The following is a 17760-nucleotide window of genomic DNA, read 5'->3' as shown; positions in this document are numbered from 1 at the left end:
GCCAGGGCCAGGGCCCTAGCTGAGCCTACTCGATGCGGCCTGACAGCACACAGGCCCGCAAGCGCGTCTGGCTTCCCTCCCCCGACACACACGGTTCTGGGGGGGCTGCAAGGTGTGGGCGCCTCCCCAGGATGGGGGAGCCGGGTGAGGGGCGAGTGGAGCCTCCGGCCGCCCCGGGGCCAGGTCTTGTCAGCAGCGGGCCCCGACGGTGCCTCCGCGTCCGCCCCTCAGGCTGAGGAGGCGCTGCCGGGCACCGGGCCGGGGTTTGGCTGGGGGCGGACGAGGGGAGGCGCTGTCGGGCACCGGGCCGGGGTTTGGCTGGGGGCGGACGAGGGGAGGCGCTGTCGGGCACCGGGCCGGGGTTTGGCTGGGGGCGGACGAGGGGAGGCGCTGTCGGGCACCGGGCCGGGGTTTGGCTGGGGGCGGAGGAGGGGAGGCGCTGTCGGGCACCGGGCCGGGGTTTGGCGGAGCTGGGAGCGCGCGGGCGGGGCCGGGCCGGCAGGAGCACGCGGCGCCCCGCGTTGCCATGGTTACGGCTGGGGCCGACATGGCGGAGGAGAAGGAGGGAGCCGCCTCGGGTAAGAAACAGCAGGGACAGAGAGCGGCCCCGGCAGCGCTAGAAACACCCCCTGACCCCGGGCTCCTCGAAAGCCCAGAGACCCCCCCTGAGCCGGAACCGGAGGCGAGGGAGGGGCAAAGATACTGTGGCGACACTGGGAGATGGTATAGGGCAGGGAGGTGGTGCACAGGGACACTGGGAGATGGTACAGGGCAGAAGGTGGTGCACAGGGACACTGGGAGATGGTACAGGGCAGAAGGTGGTGCACAGGGACACTGGGAGATGGTACAGGGCAGAAGGTGGTGCACAGGGACACTGGGAGATGGTATAGGGCAGAAGGTGGTGCACAGGGACACTGGGAGATGGTATAGGGCAGGGAGGTGGTGCACAGGGACACTGGGAGATGGTACAGGGCAGAAGGTGGTGCACAGGGACACTGGGAGATGGTACAGGGCAGAAGGTGGTGCACAGGGACACTGGGAGATGGTATAGGGCAGGGAGGTGGTGCACAGGGACACTGGGAGATGGTACAGGGCAGAAGGTGGTGCACAGGGACACTGGGAGATGGTATAGGGCAGAAGGTGGTGCACAGGGACACTGGGAGATGGTATAGGGCAGAAGGTGGTGCACAGGGACACTGGGAGATGGTATAGGGCAGGGAGGTGGTGCACAGGGACACTGGGAGATGGTATAGGGCAGGGAGGTGGTGCACAGGGACACTGGGAGATGGTACAGGGCAGAAGGTGGTGCACAGGGACACTGGGAGATGGTATAGGGCAGGGAGGTGGTGCACAGGGACACTGGGAGATGGTACAGGGCAGAAGGTGGTGCACAGGGACACTGGGAGATGGTGTAAGGCAGGAAGACTAAACCTGCCCAGACCAACACATGGAAGGAGCACCCTGGTATGTTTGTTTCTTCACATTCTTTGCTGGGGTCAAGAATGTCAAACCCCCCCCCCCCCTTTTTATCCAGCCACTGTGCTTTTGTTTCCTGTCATGATGCATCATATTATAGTTATCATTACTGACTTCAGGGAGTTCACAGTCCAGAATTAAAAGCCAATATCAGCTCACATGTGAACCAAGGATGAAACCTGTCTTTATAGTTTTAATTTTTGGATTTATGGTCTTGGTCAGTTTGTCATTGTTAAACTCCTGGTTTGCTAAATAAAAACAATCTTGCCCTTTTCAGGGCTTTGTTACCATAATAATTATTATATATATCACCTTAGTTCATAAAATGATTTAACAAACTATATACAGTAGAGTGAGATGCATCTGACGAAGTGGCCATTCACCCACGAAAGCTCATGCTCCAATACATCTGTTAGTCTTAAAGGTGCCACAGGATCCTCTGTTGCTTTTTACAGATCCAGACTAACACGGCTACCCCTCTGACACTATATACAGTACCGTACATGGTGAAAATAATTCATCTACCACTGAAGTGTATTTGTCTGAGGTGAAGGGGATTACTTTTGGCCAAGTACTCTAGGGCAAACCTTACAAAAAGTGTCATGGGATTGTTAATGACCGTGGAGAGTAGACAGGGGTTTTGTTTTACCACAGCAGAAAGCCACTCACAGTAAACTGTATGCAACTTAATTTATCTACGTTGGATGAACAAACAACCAATCCCCTCTTGGGATCTGACTTTGTGTTTCCAGAGGATCTAAGTAGTTGGAATCAGATGTTTCAACCAGTTAGCTGTTCTGTCTGTACAATTTGTTATATTTCATTTTCAAATATTGCTAGTCACCACTGCCAAGAAAAAGTCATCAGTGTGATATCATTAAATGAAGTGATAATGTTCATGGTATTTCAGTATAGGAGGCATTAACAAAGACTATGTTTAATGGACCACAAGTATGATTTGTAACAAGAATATTCAAACATCATGAATGCTAAACTCATTATATCCCAAGATAAAAGAGCAATAACATTTGATTTCCTATAAGTCTCAATATTTTTATTTATTTTAACCCTTATTCCTCCTTTCACTCCCTACTAATAACAGTTGTTATTCATAATTTGCAAACTCTAAACATTGTATTTGAAATAATCAGATTTCAGTAGTGAACAATGTAACGTTTGTTAATTAAGAAAAACGGTATGATCAATAGAGCAGTTCTACAGAAATATTTGTTGTTAATAGCTGTGATGAGAAGTTGGAAATTATTGTTATATGTATTTCTAAGGAACCCATCACTGTCATATGTAGACACCATACATAAATTAAGAAAAAACATCAACCTTCAGAATAAAGAACTGATTTTTTTTCTCCCTCTATTCAGTTTTATGGGACTAATAAATGAGTAATTAAATCTATATAGTACACTTGTTCCTGTAGTCAGGGCCACTTCATGCATAAATCTTAGGGGAATGCCTACCAAAAGGGAGAAGTCTTGCATCATGATCTGAAAGTAGTAAGACTTGGTCTCATCCTGATTTCTGCTCATAACAGATTCCACAGCTCAGAGCCTTCTACTTACTGAGCATTCACCAGCAAATTAGAATCTGGGTTGTATCAGCCAGTGTTCATGTTGAAGCAGCTACTATGGTAACTTGAAGAGGGCCTTTGAAGTAGCTTGACCCTCATTTAGACGCATAGGACTTTAAAGATAAGGACAAGGACTTTTAATAATAACTGGAATTTGCCAGTGTCGCACACAGAGTATTGTGATGTACTTTCATTGGTCTGTCCAGCGGACTAGCTGCTGCATGTTGAAGCATGTGTAGTTTGTGGGTAGACCTCTGGCTCAGGTAATTTGGTAGAGTGAGATGCAGTAATTCAGTCTCAAAATAGTTCCACATCTTCTAATATAACAATACTTAGTTCTTATGTAGTGGTTTTCATCCATACTTAGCCTTTTCTGTAAAAGCACTTTAAGTTGTATGATTATTATTCTTATTTTACAGGTAAGGAAACTGAGGCACAGACCAGCTAAGCAGCTTTGCCCAAAGTGACACAGCATATCAGTGGCAGAACTGGGAACAGAACTCAGGGTACACGATTAAAAATCAGGAAGTTTAGCTAATGACCCATAATACCACCTAGAGAAAGTTGAGTGAAAAAGGTCCAGCTAGTGTCCTGGCCAACTAACAGTAACGGGACATTTCTGGCTCCATGTCTTTCTGGCCATCATTTAATAGGATATTGGGGTTTTGCACCATTTTGGCAATATAAGACCAGACAGAGGAGAAGGTCAGAATTCCTGGTGGATTGTGTGGCTAATGTTATTAATGCTCTGGCATTCTGCACAATTTTCACAGTGAGAATATTTTTCTGAAGACAAATCATGGTGATATTGAAGAAATCCTGCACCTTTTGTTCAGTTTTGTTTTCTCAAGTTTTGAACATCATTCAGAATGTTATTTCTAATAGGACTAGTTAAGAATAATAATATCTCCTTTGAGAAGGATAGTCCAATGGTTAAGGGCACTAACTTGGGACTTGAAAGATGTAGGTGCAGTTCCCTGCATTTTTAAACTTCCTGTGTTATCTTGGGCAAGCCACTTTAGTCACTCTGCCTCAGTTCCCCATCTGTAAAATGGAGATAATACTTTCCTACTTCACAGGATTGTGAGAATAAATACATTGAAGATTTTGAGGTGCCCAGATAATACAGTAGTGGGGCCTATCTAAGTAGAGAGATTTACAGCCATTCAGTGGGATTTTCTAATGTATCTAAGTAAATTAGGTGCCTAACTCTCATTGAAAATTGATAGGAGATAGGCACCTAACTTGCTTTTTTAGCATTTGTGAAAATCCTGCTGTGATGGAGCTTAACTCCTATCACCTGCAAAGCAAGGGGAAGAACTTATACCTGCTCTGCACCTGGTGGGTAATTAAATAATTGCCTCCTGGCCAGAGCAGATGGAGCTAGCTAGGCCTTATAAATAGACTGAGGGAGTGTAGTTGTGTAGAAGAGATTTGTTTCTAGCATGGAGAAGTGCATAACAGGAAATGAGGGTGAATGCATACTACAGAAGCAAGATAGCTCTTGCAAGTGAAACCTTGAGGTAGAGCTAACAAGGGAGCTACCATGAGGTTTGAGAGGGGTGGAAGGGCTGTTATTTTTGAAGATTTGTTTGGACTTATTTATGCTACCCTTGAAGGGGTATAGACTTTTATGTGACTTGGCTGGAGGGCCAAGCCACAGAACACCTAGTGGGGGAGACAGGAGAAGATAGAGGCTATTACAGGTCCAAGGGAGAGCCCCAGTAGGTGGTACTAGAGCTAAAACCCCCATGCAATGCTGTGATCTGAGGGGAGGCCCATGAAGTGAGGATGTGCTACTGTGCATTTGCTATTCCTCATAATGCCCTTGTATTATTTCCTTTTTACCAATGATGAGCTGAAACTGTGTGGTGAAGTGACTTGCCTCATTAGTCTTCAGAATTAATCCCATGCTGAGATGAACAGGAATGGTTTGCTCCCCTTTCAGATGAAGTGTTTCTGCAGACTCTAGGTAGGAATCAATTAGGGCTCTCAGAATTGAGGCATCTAAAATCACTAGTTGCTAGAGCTGGATGGAAATCTTATAATGAAACTACATTTTGTCAGAAAATGTTGACTTACTGAAGTGAAAGTTTGCCAAATCTATTACAGATTTGATAAAACTTTTGCTGAAACACTAGGAAGCCCACATTGCAGGGCTGCCACAGACCCTAGGAGCCAGTCCTAAGACTTCCAGGTCCATGACAGGGACCATAGCAAAGCTGAAAGCCTTGACTCCCTGCCAAGAAGCAGCTGAATGAAATTGACATTCTTGTCAGTTTCACGACTGCTATTCATTCAATAACAGCAATAAAACTGACAAGAATATGGATGTCATATTTTGTTTTAGGATTGCCATATCTTGGAGTCTTCAGAACAAAACTTCCAAATTGGTACAAAAGCAAATTTGTAAATACTGAAACTACTTGTTAAGCAAAACTCCTGAGTTTGGCCAGTTATACTAGTCGCTTTTGAAAATCTTGGCCCTAGTTTGTAACCAAATAACCTGTGTTCTACAGTATAAAATAGAAATTGCAGTGTGTATATTGTGGTTCAGAGAGCACAGTAACATTAATTGCATTGCCAAATTAGCCTTTGGGGTATTCCCAGAAATTCTTTGTTGTAGGCTTCTACTAGTTTTCATGGTTAGTGCTTCCTTTGGGGCCTATTATTTTAAACTTTTTTTCTTCATATGAGTTTTAAGTTCCTGAGTCTGTGTTTTATGGATGTACACAGCAAGAGACAGTATAGGAACAAATGCTGCCAATTCTTGTGCACGTGCTGAACTTTACTTGCACAAGTCATCCTCTTAACTTAAATGATTATTCATAAGAATAGTCTCACTGAAGTTAATGGGACTACTTGTGTGAGTAAAGTTATGCATGTGCATAAATGTGTGTGGGATCAGGACCATAATCTATACCTATTCTCATTATCGATTATTTTGTTTCTTTATTGTACTGCTATTTTTTTTCCTAATGGTCTTCTGAAAATGTATTTTATACTCAGCTGATTCTATTATTCCTTTTTTTTTTTTTTTTGCTCTCCACTGTTTCTCAATATATGTATTTTCCCTTCTATCATTCTGTGCTTCTTTCCCTTTTCATGCTGCTTAATTCAATCTGTTTTCTTTTTTTTTGTGCTGATGGTTTCTTTACACTTTGACATAACATGTCAAGGCTCCCAAGCTTTAACATTGCATAGGTTAATGCTGCTGTTGTAAGAACCTGAAAGCAATATGTCAAATGGTGCCCTACTAGAGCCTAATGTAGAACTAGTGAAAATAGGTCTCTTTTCTTCTTCCAGGTGGGATTTCAGTAATCATATAAAAGGCAAGTGTTGAACATCCTTATATCTTTATGGGAATGTCATGTAATTGATCAGTCTTTCTGATATAATAAAGATGGTCTGGTGGGGGGGGAGAGCAAAGTTAAGATTCATAGATATTAAGGCCAGAAAGGACCAATAGATCATCTAATCTGACCTTTTGCATAACAGAAGCCAAAGATTTTCACCCAGTAACAACTTGTATTGAGCCCAGTAACTTGGTTTGACTAAAGCATATCTTCCAGAAAGGCATTCAGTCTTGATTTGAAGTCTTCAAATCATGGAGGATCTACCACTTCCCTTAGTAGCTTGTTCCAATGGTTATCAATTGCTTTTTTTGGTAGTTTGATTACTGTTTGAAATATGTATTCACCCTTGACAACTTCATTCCCCTACCTGCATTTTGCAATTTAACATTTCATATATAGGATTACATTACATTTAAAATCAAATACAGAACATTGCCAACACGGACATGAGTGAGATCCCATCCCAAAATCATGAGGTTTAAAAAAAAAAAAAAAAATCATAATTTTTAAGCCAAAAATAACCCCGGGTGGTGGTTCTTTGCTTCTGGATTTTGATCCTGTAGGTTACTCTTACATCCATTTCCCAGTTTTTCTTTGTAACATGAAGGGCTAGAAATGTACTACTTTTTTCAATCAGAGATACAAGGGAGGTGAGGTAATATCTTTTATTTGACCAGCTTCTATTGGTGGAAATGACACTCAAGCTTCACAGAGCTCTTCGGGTCTGGGCTAGGTTACTGGGGTGTCTAAAATAAAATCTGAATTTCTGTTTTAATGCCCTGATTCCAGGAAATGGGACTTTAAGAAAAGCACTAAATATTGCAAAACTTATGATTAAATCACAAGAGCTGGCAATACTGACTACAGGTAGCCTAAATTAGTGTAACACATACCTTCTTCTGGCTCCTTCCACATGTGTGTTACCTATGTCTACACTAGAGACCTTACAGCAGCACATCTGTACTGATGCAGCTGCGCTGCTGTAAGATCTCTTGTGTAGCCACGGGAGAGAGCTCTCTTGTCAACATAATTAAACCACCCCCAACAGACAGTGGTAGCTATGTGGGCGGAAGAAGCCCTCTCACCAACATAGCGCTGTGCACACTACCACTTTTGCCGGCTAAACTTACATTGCTCAGGTGTGTTTCCCCCCCCCCCCCCCCAAAAAAAAAAATCTACACCCTTGAGTGACATAGTTATACCAATATAAGTTTGTAGTGGAGACCAGAGCTCATTTAGCAATGTTGGGAGCCAAAGCATAGGCAGGCTGCTGGCTGCTATTGAAATTTTAAGCCCTGTGGCCCAGGACTTCAAAGGTATTTAGGCACCCAAATCCTATTGAAATCTATGGGAATTAAGTCCCTAAATATCTGAGGATCTAATCCTGTGTCCTTTAGGTCTTCTCAGAGCATGTAGAATCAATACAGTGCTCAGGCCCTGATGCAGCAAACCACTTAAGCACATGTGTAACTTCAAGTAATACTACCGAATGGGAGAACTAATGTGCTTTAAGTTGCACATATACTTAAGTGCTGTCCTGAATCACAGCTTTAAAATGCATTATGCAATTTTCTGCATGTTTTCTAATTTTGATAATTTTTTCACATTGCAGCCACTCGATTTCCCCCACTCTCACAGGCCTTGTGAGACAGGCCAATCCTTGCTTACAGACCGCCCCCCAGCCGGAAGCAACTACAGGCCACAGAAACACTAACCCAGGAACCAATCTCTGTAACAAACCCTGTTGCCTTCTCTGTCCCCATATCTACTCTAGCAACACCATCATAGGACCCAGCCACACCATCAGGGACTCCTTCACCTGCACATCTACTAATGTGATATATGCCATCATGTACCAGCAATGCCCCTCTACTATGTACATTGGCCAAACCGGATAGTCTCTTTGTAAAAGGTTAAAGACATCAGGAATGGTAACATACAGAAGCCAGTAAGAGAACATTTCAGTCTCCCTGGACATTCAATAACAGATTTAAAAGTAGCCATTCTTCAACAAAAACAGACTTCAAAGAGAAACTGCAGAGCTACAATTCATTTGCAAACGTAACACCATCAATTTGAGCTTGAATAGGGACTGAGAGTGGCTAGCTCACTACAAAAGCAATTTTTCCCTTTCTTGGTATTGACACCTCCTCATCAATTATTGGGAGAGAACCACATCCACCCTGACTGATTTGGCCTTCAACATTGGTTCTCCACTTGTAAGGTAACTCCCTTCTCTTCATGTGCCTATATATGTTTATGCCTGTATCTGTAATTTTCACTCCATGCATCTGAAGAAGTGAGGTTTTTTTACCCACGAAAGCTTATGCCCAAATAAATCTGTTAGTCTTTAAGGTGCCACCGGACTCCTCGTTGTTTTTTTGGATACTGACTAACACGGCTACCCCTCTGATACTTCATTATGGACTATATACACACAAACTTTCAAGCTTAAAGGTTCAGCTTATATTTGAGACTGAAGTAGACAACAAAATGCAATTATGTTTATAGACAAAGCCATGGCTGACTTTTAAGGCAATTGTGGATTTTCTGGAGAGAGAGATTTTCTTGTTTTCATGGTGCATACAAGTGCGGAAATTTTGCAGATTAACTCTACCTCTAACTCACTAATTCAACAAGAAATTAGCTGGTTTGTAGAAAGTTGTCAATATTTTGTCTTCTGAACAATGCCAAGATCAGATTCACAATGCTAAAAGGGATTTGCAGCACTCGTACAAATGATCTTTTCTCCAACAGTAGTTAATATGCTGTTCAGAAGAATTTGGGTTTTCATTCCATGTCTGTACGCTAATTTTTTCACATCTGAGATTTGCTCCAGTTTACAAGTACTTTTATGTGGGAACAAATATATATTCAGTGACATTTGCAATAAAATTTGGCAAAATGGAGTCCATGTGAGGAGCTTGATCTACTGGTTAGCATAGCTTCGCAATGGACCTGTTGTGTGAAAAGTCCCATCAATTTTTTAAAAGTGGCTTCTAATGCTGGATGCCCAGCTTTAGAAATCTAGGGTCTGATTTGTTTTCCAGAAATTGTAAACACCCACAATTCAAAATGAAGTAAGTGGTTATGGTGGGTGCTCAGAACCTCTGAAAAATAAGGCCACTTACTTAGGGACTCCAGTATGGATTTAGATGTCTAACTTTAGGCATTCATGTATGAAATGTTTTCAGGTATATAAAAGGGTGTCATAAGGAGGAGGGAGAGAACTTGTTCACCTTAGCCTCTAAGGATAGAACCAGAAACAATGGGTTTAAACTGCAGCAAGGGAGGTCTAGATTGGACATTAGGAAAAAGTTCCTAACTGTCAGGGTGGTTAAACACTGGAACAAATTGCCTAAGGAGGTTGTGGAATCTCCGTCTCTGGAGATATTTAAGAGTAGGTTAGATAAATGTCTATTAGGGATGGTCTAGGCAGTATTTGGTCCTGCCATGCGGGCAGGGGACTGGACTCAATGACCTCTCAAGGTCCCTTCCAGTCCTATAATCTATGAATCTATGAAAAAATTTTGGCTTCGGTAGCTAAAGTACAGCACCCAAAATTAGAGGCTACTTTTGAAATTGTTCCTCTTAGTGTCTGTGTCCCTCTACTTCCTTATCTGTAAAACAGCAATAAAACAACCAATTCATTGGGTTTTTATGAGGATTAATTAACTGATAAATGTACCGCATTGAATATGTCACATACGGCATGATATATAAGTGCAGAGTATTGTTCGACTGTAGGCAAATAGAAAACTCAGGTGCCATGTAGCGCATGGGCTTCTAGTAGCCAGTCTTAATAAATGATGATACATAAGCAATAACACATGATGAGCTTTGTGTGTTAGTCAATAAATGGGCTCTCTGTCTGTGGTGTGATGCTCACATACTATAGTGATGTACGCCATAGAAGGCCCTCGATAAAAGCTCAACGTACCAAAAGTTGACATCCATTGACTGACACAGGCACGTGCAGAAGATGTGCTATTGTATTTATAAATAATTATTTTAAGACCAATTTTTAAAATTCGTAATCCTTTTGCTTTTCCCCTCCGCTTTACATAGACTTCCTCTGAAGGGCCAAAACCAGCACTTCAGAGCGGTGAATCTGAAATTGTACACTAGGCAGAACATGTGTGTTTTACCATAGACCAAGCATTGTCAGCAGAACTCTAGTGGTTAAGGTACTTATATATACAAAAGTCATACTTCTAAAACCTTTGTTTCTTATAAAGTAATTGCATGAAATCCAATGTAATCTTCTGGATTGTAAGGATTTAAAGAATAATATTTTTTGGAATATATTGTGCCCTTCATCCCAAATGACTTTACAAACGACAGTATTATAGCACAGTGGCATCTCTTTATAGTTAAGGTTGAGAGTTCCTTATTGTTTAAAGGATGACTATTCTAAGAGCTCCAAAATCCATGTGATTATGGAGAGAGTCTCAAAACACACTATGCCTCATGGTCGTGTGGGGTAGGGCCATGGGTATGGGAATTAGAGGTGCGGGGTGGTGCTGCAGCTCCCCCAGGTTTTACGCAGGGCTCTGCTCCTGGCCCCGCACCTGGGGTCCTGGCTGCCGGTCCCATGGTAAAGGGGGGCATAAGGTAAAAAGCTTGGGAACCCCTGCTTTACAGTTTCACTGGCTTTCAGCACCCCCACTATAAAAAGTGTTCCAGCGCCACTGAGTAGGGCTTGTGCTCCAAATTTGGGGTCATTTGAGCAAGGGATTCCTATGGTACTGTCTCTCTAAAATCAGCTGTTAACAAAATCACTTGGTTCTTCTAACTTCTTTTGTGCTCACCAGGGGCTCAAACTAGGCTTAAAATCCTCCCCAAACTGATCTCAGCTGCTTAAGTTTATCTCAGCCAGGGTGGGGCAGCCGCCCAGGATGTAAAGCCACAGGGGTGGCTTGGGCTGGCGATGCCAGGCAGCTCAGGCCAGCCCTATGTGTGTGGGGGGCCCCATGGGAAGACCCCCCCAACTCACCTCAGCATGCCACCCAGCCTGTCTGGGATGGGGGGAGTGCAACCAAAAAATCTAGGGGGGCACATGACTCCAAATGCCTCCCATGCATCGCCTCTGGTATGAGGTGCAGATATGCTTGTTTGCCCTGGATGCTGAAGTGCTTAGTTACAGCTTTGATATGTGTCTGTGGAAACACAACACAAACAATGCACCTTCTCTTAGTCTTTTCTTATGTCTACTTATTATGCCACCCACTTACAGAACCATTCTCAATAGCTATTGCTGGCTCCAGGGGGAGGAGTTAAGGGTGAGCTGGGGGATGGTGTGTTCCTTAACTCTGTATTTCCTGGGTTTCAGAAGTTTGTTTGTATTGCCTTAACTCTTCAATTCCTGATTTTCTGAGATTTGAGTAAAAAGAACAGGAGTACTTGTGGCACCTTAGAGACTAACACATTTATTTTTTTTTCACACCCCTAAGTGATGTAACTGGGTTGATTTAACTTGTTAGTGTAGACCTGGCCTTAGTTTGGTGGGAATTACAGGTGCTCAGTAGGGGCCTGATCCAAGACCCATTGAAGTCCGTGGAAAGACTTCCATTAACTTCAGTAGGCTGAGGATCAGACTTTAGGTGCTCGGCACCACTAAGGATCAGGTCCACCTAGATTTTAACCATAGCTGAAAGCAATGATGAAAACAGTTTAGCTTTAAGTGGATACAAATACAAACCACATTCAGGGTTTTAGCCAGTTGGTGCTACGTGGTGCAGTTTTGTAGTGTAGAGAAGGTGTAAGGCACCAAATGCAAAGTAATGCGTTTGGAGCCTGATACAAACCTATTTCTGTGAATAGGAGTCTTTCCATTGCATTTAGTGTACTTTTTATCAGACCTGTAGGCTCTAACTGTAGACCAAACTATACACTGATGGAGAATTGTAATGTCCTGACAATGGAAGAAGTCAAATTGGTAATAAGTTACAGTAAAGACAAATAAGATGTTAGTGTCTGATCCTCTCCTGCCTTGTACTTTTTATAGCTGTTTACACTTGTGTAGACCAGTGGCTCTCAACCTTTCCAGACTACTGTACCCCTTTCAGGAGTCTGATTTGCCTTGTGTGCCCCCAAGTTTCATGTCACTTAACTACTTGCTTACAAAATCAGACATAAAAATATAAGTTTCACAGCACACTATTGCTGAAAAATTGCTTACTTTCTCATAATTATATGGTAAAAATAAATCAATTGGAATATAAATATTATACTTACATTTCAGTATGTAAATTCCAGAGCAGTAAAAACAAGTTATTGTCTGAAATTTTTGTTTATACTGACTTCACAAGTGCTTTTTATGTAGCCTGTTCTAAAACTAGGCAAATACATAGATGAGTTGTTGTACCCCCTGGAAGACCTCTGCATACCCCCTGGGGGTACGCATACTTGGATGAGAACCACTAGTGTAAAATATATATAAATGCTACCGAATCAGAATTCTCTACTCTGATACTTGTGATAGCATTTTACACCTATTTTCACAGATATAAATTAATACACAAGGAGCAAGACAGAGGAGGATTAGGCCAGTAAGTTATATCAAAAACATTAATATACACAAAGAAATACAATATTTTACCTATGTAAAATACCATGGTGAGGACTCAGTAGAGTTATTGCATCCATTTTGGGGAATTGCACATCTATGTGAACAGACACGTTCTGGCGTGGGTCCAGAGAAGAGTTACCAAATTGATCAAAGTGGGGGAGAAAAAAAAATCAAATCAAAACAAAAAAAAACCCCTCATAAGTAGATGCAGGAAGAAAAAAAACTAGATGAATGAGAAAGAGACAAAAATTAGAAGGGAAGAAGACCAAGATAAGGAAGAGAAATAAATTGAGGGAAGGAGGAGGAAAAAGAAGATGGATAACAGGAGGAACAGCTAATCTGCTGAGAGCAATGCAAAGAGAGCACTAAAGGGCGATGTATCTATCCCTTAAAAGGTGGAGGGATTGTTGCTATGATGTGGGACCCTTTGAACAGAGGAAGAAAGTAGAAGGAGAAAGATGAGTTCTTTCATCTCTCCCTTCCCAAAAAAGATCCTCAAAAAAAGAGGTGTAAGATTAAAGAGGCAAAGAGTAAGATGTTTAAAGACATAAAGGAGTGGAAAGAGAGACTGACATAAGACCTGATGGTAGAATGGAAATGTGTGAAATGTAAAGGTAGGGTGAACGGGAGAAATTCAGAGAAAAGTGAATTGTTCCATTTTAGGGTGGAGACTGTATTTGAGTCTTTCTTTCAGATGATATTTAAACTAGAAATAAAATTCATTGGAGTAGCTTGGTGAAACTTTTTTTTGTTTTTGTGTTTTGCAGAAGCCATAATAGCAGACATTCAGAAAAAGATTACAGATGCTTTTGAAGTGTTCGACCATGAATGCAATAAAACTGTGGATGTCAGGTTTGAAAATCTTTTCTCAGAAATATTATGGAATTTTTTTGCAGAGCAAAACACTGCCCTAAATCCTAAATCACTTTAACAAGAAATAAAATTGAAATAATGCCCTGTGATCTTGATTCTGTAAACATTTATGTACATGCTTAACTGGACTAGTGTGAGTAGTTCCACTGATTTAAGACTGGTACTGGATTAGGAGCGGAGGCAGTGGGCTTAGTGGGCAAAGAGACTGACCCAAGGAGCTGGGGTTGAGGAGAAATGGGGGTTAGTTGGGCAAGGAGATAGGGATTAGGAGCCCAGGAAGGGGAAGACTTAGATTAGATGACAAACTGGGTGGGGAGAGGGAGGGCCAAGACTGGAACAATGTCAGGCTTGGGTAGAAGAGGGGCAGAAAGGTTAGCCACTGAAGCACACACCCCTCCAGAACCTGAAATGGAACCAAAGAATGACATTCTGGGGTGCAGTCTTGACCAGTGAGGGGCTGTCACCCTTGCCCTGCAACCTGGGGTACCTCACAATGCTTTGCTCCTACCTGAGCTGCACACAAACAGCCTGCCAGCATGCAGGTCACACCCTGAGTGTCTGTGAATAGCCAGAGCCCTGGTCTGCCAGTTCCGACCCCAGCAGTCTGTCAGCAAACACCAGCTACATTCTGGCTTCTAGTAGCCTTGGTTACTATTTGCAGGGTGACCCCAACACACTCCCAGTCTTGAATTTTCCTCCAAATACACATGTTCTGCACCGTCCAGCCCTCTCCAGCACAGTTCAGATATATTAGGTCCATTGCTCCTCTTAGGGGATCAATATATAATAGTTTACTATCCCAAATAGCATTACCCACATAGTTCACAACACTGGATTGGTTTTTATTACATAATAAAACAAGTTTACTTCACTACAAAGAGACGGGTTTTATGCGAGTGCAACTACAAGGCATTAAAACCAGAAATGGTTATGAGAGAAATAAAGATAAAATGCTTCCCAGTATTAAAACTTAACAAATTAAAATTAGTTCAAGATAAGTCTTACCAAGTGCTCCCAGCAACAAGGCTGACCAAATGACCAGGATCTCTCCCAAAGTCAAATGGGCTGGTTTCTTTTGTCAACTTAGGGGAAACAGAAGAGATAGATGGGGGAGGGAGCTTGGGGTGTTTTTGCCCCTCACTTTTACAAAAAGGATTCTGCGTGGACTCCTCCGGACGGTCGAAACAACAGACTGGACTTCTACATAGATTGCTTCCGTCAGCGTGCAAAGGCTGAAATTGTGGAAAAGCAACATCACTTGCCCCATAACCTCAGCCATGCTGAACACAACGCCATCTACAGTCTCAGAAACAACTCTGACATCATAATCAAAAAGGCTGACAAAGGAGGTGCTGTCATCATGATGAATAAATTGGAATATGACCAAGAGGCTGCTAGACAGCTCTCTAACACCACATTCTACAGGCCATTATCCTCTGATCCTACTGAGGATTACCTAAAGAAACTACACCATCTGTTAAAAAAACTCCCTGACAAAGCACAGGAACAAATCTGTACAGACACATGCCTACAACCCCGACCAGGGGTATTCTGTTTGCTACCAAAGATCCATAAACCTGGAAATCCTGGACGCCCCATCATCTCAGGCATTGGCACCCTAACATCAGGATTGTCTGGCTATGTGGACTCTCTCCTCAGGCCCTACGCTACCAGCAATCCCAGCTGTCTTCGAGACACCACTGACTTCCTGAGGAAACTACAATCCATCGGTGATCTTCCAGAAAACACCATCCTGGCCACTATGGATGTAGAAGCCCTCTACACCAATATTCCACACAAAGATGGACTACAAGCTATCAGGAACAGTATCCCTGATAATGTCACAGCTAACCTGGTGGCTGAACTTTGTGACTTTGTCCTCACCCACAACTATTTCACATTTGGGGACAATATATACCTTCAAGTCAGCGGCACTGCCATGGGTACCCGCATGGCCCCACAGTATGCCAACATTTTTATGGCTGACTTAGAACAACTCTTCCTTAGCTCTCGTCCCCTGAGGCCCCTACTCTACTTGCGCTACATTGATGACATCTTCATCATCTGGACCCATGGAAAAGAAGCCTTTGAGGAATTCCACCATGATTTCAATAATTTCCATCCCACCATCAACCTCAGCCTAGATCAATCCACACAAGCGGTCCTGGACACTACTGTGCTAATAAGTAATGGTCACATAAATACCACCCTATACCGGAAACCTACTGACCGCTATACTTACCTACATGCCTCCAGCTTCCATCCAGGACACACCACACGATCCATTGTCTACAGCCAAGCTCTAAGATACAACTGCATTTGCTCCAATCCCTCAGACAGAGACAAGCACCTACATGATCTCTATCAAGCATTCTTAAAACTACAATACCCACCTGCTGAGGTGAAAAAACAGATTGACAGATCCAGACGAGTACCCAGAAGTCACCTCCTACAAGACAGGCCCAACAAAGAAAATAACAGAACACCACTAGCTGTCACCTTCAGCCTCCAACTAAAACCTCTCCAGCGCATCATCAAAGATCTACAACCTATCCTGAAAGATGATCCCTCACTCTCACAGATCTTGGGACACAGACCTGTCCTCGCTTACAGACAACCTGAAGCAAATACTCACCAGCAACCACACATCACTGAACAAAAACACTGACCCAGGAACCTATCCTTGCAATAAAGCCTGATGCCAACTCTGTCCACATATCTATTCAAGTGACATCATCATATGACCTAATCACATCAGCCATACCATCAGGGGCTCATTCACCTGCACATCTACCGATGTGATATATGCCATCATGTGCCAGCAATGCCCCTCTGCCATGTACATTGGCCAAACCGGACAATCTCTACGCAAAAGAATGGACACAAATCTGACATCAGGAATCATAACATTCAAAAACCAGTATGAGAACCCTTTAACCTGTCTGGTCATTCAATGACAGACCTGCGGGTGGCAATTTTGCAACAGAAAAACTTCAAAAACAGACTCCAACGAGAAACTGCTGAGCTTGAATTGATATGCAAACTAGACACAATCAATTTAGGCTTGAATAGAGACTGGGAATGGCTGAGCCATTACAAACATTGAATTTATCTCCCCATGTAAATATTCTCACACTTCTTATCAAACTGTCTGTACTGGGCTAGCTTGATTATCACTTCAAAAGTTTTTTTTTCTCTTACTTAATTGGCCTCTCAGAGTTGTTAAGACAACTCCCACCTTTTCATGCTCTCTGTATGTGTATATATATCTCCTCAATATATGTTCCTTTCTATGCATCCGAAGCAGTGGGCAGTAGCCCACGAAAGCTTATGCTCAAATAAATTTGTTAGTCTCTAAGATGCCACAAGTACTCCTGTTCTTTTTGCGGATACAGACTAACACAGCTGCTACTCTGAAATTTTCATGAGGGTTACCCCTAGATAAAGTTCATTCCTGCTGTGAGAACGAAGACAAGGAATCTGGTGGTGAAACAGGTTCCATGCTGCTGTTTTCTAAAATGCAGAAAGATCTTTTCCTACACCCCTTGTTGCCAAAGAATGGCCACTTGACAGGTGATTGCCCATCACCTTTGATGATGCCTGACTAGAGGGGTCAGTTTATCCTTTATCTTCGAGAAACAAGTTTATCCATTCCCCAGACTTGTCTGGTAAACACCCTTCAGTCATAATGTCAGCTTATATTCATAACTTTACATATAATTTTACTACGTACATCTCACCATGGTATTATTGATCAGCAAATAATTAGCTTTCAAATTATATCTTACAAGGGATATTTGGTACAAAGATTATTACAATGGTGTGTAGGGTGTGAATACAAGGGTGCATTTGATTACACCAAGTTTGCCAAGTCTCAGTATTCCTCTGCTGTCAGCAAA

At 42.7% G+C, this 17760-nt stretch overlaps 1 protein-coding gene across 1 annotated transcript in view; it reads left to right on the top strand.

Annotated features, from left to right (window-relative positions):
* The first annotated feature begins 480 nt into the window (after positions 1-480).
* The window catches only part of EFCAB2 (EF-hand calcium binding domain 2), a 37239-nt gene continuing 19959 nt past the window's right edge, over positions 481-17760 (top strand). The window contains exons 1-2 of the mRNA XM_054021472.1: positions 481-578; positions 13756-13840. Coding sequence (XP_053877447.1) covers positions 527-578; positions 13756-13840 — 137 coding nt within the window. The 5' untranslated portion in view covers positions 481-526. The remainder of the gene's footprint in view (positions 579-13755; positions 13841-17760) is intronic.

Source organism: Malaclemys terrapin, chromosome 3, assembly GCF_027887155.1.
Source record: "Malaclemys terrapin pileata isolate rMalTer1 chromosome 3, rMalTer1.hap1, whole genome shotgun sequence".
NCBI classification, from domain to species: domain Eukaryota; kingdom Metazoa; phylum Chordata; order Testudines; family Emydidae; genus Malaclemys; species Malaclemys terrapin.
Note: the sequence above shows the minus strand (reverse complement) of the source record. Positions and strands in the feature narration are given on the sequence as shown.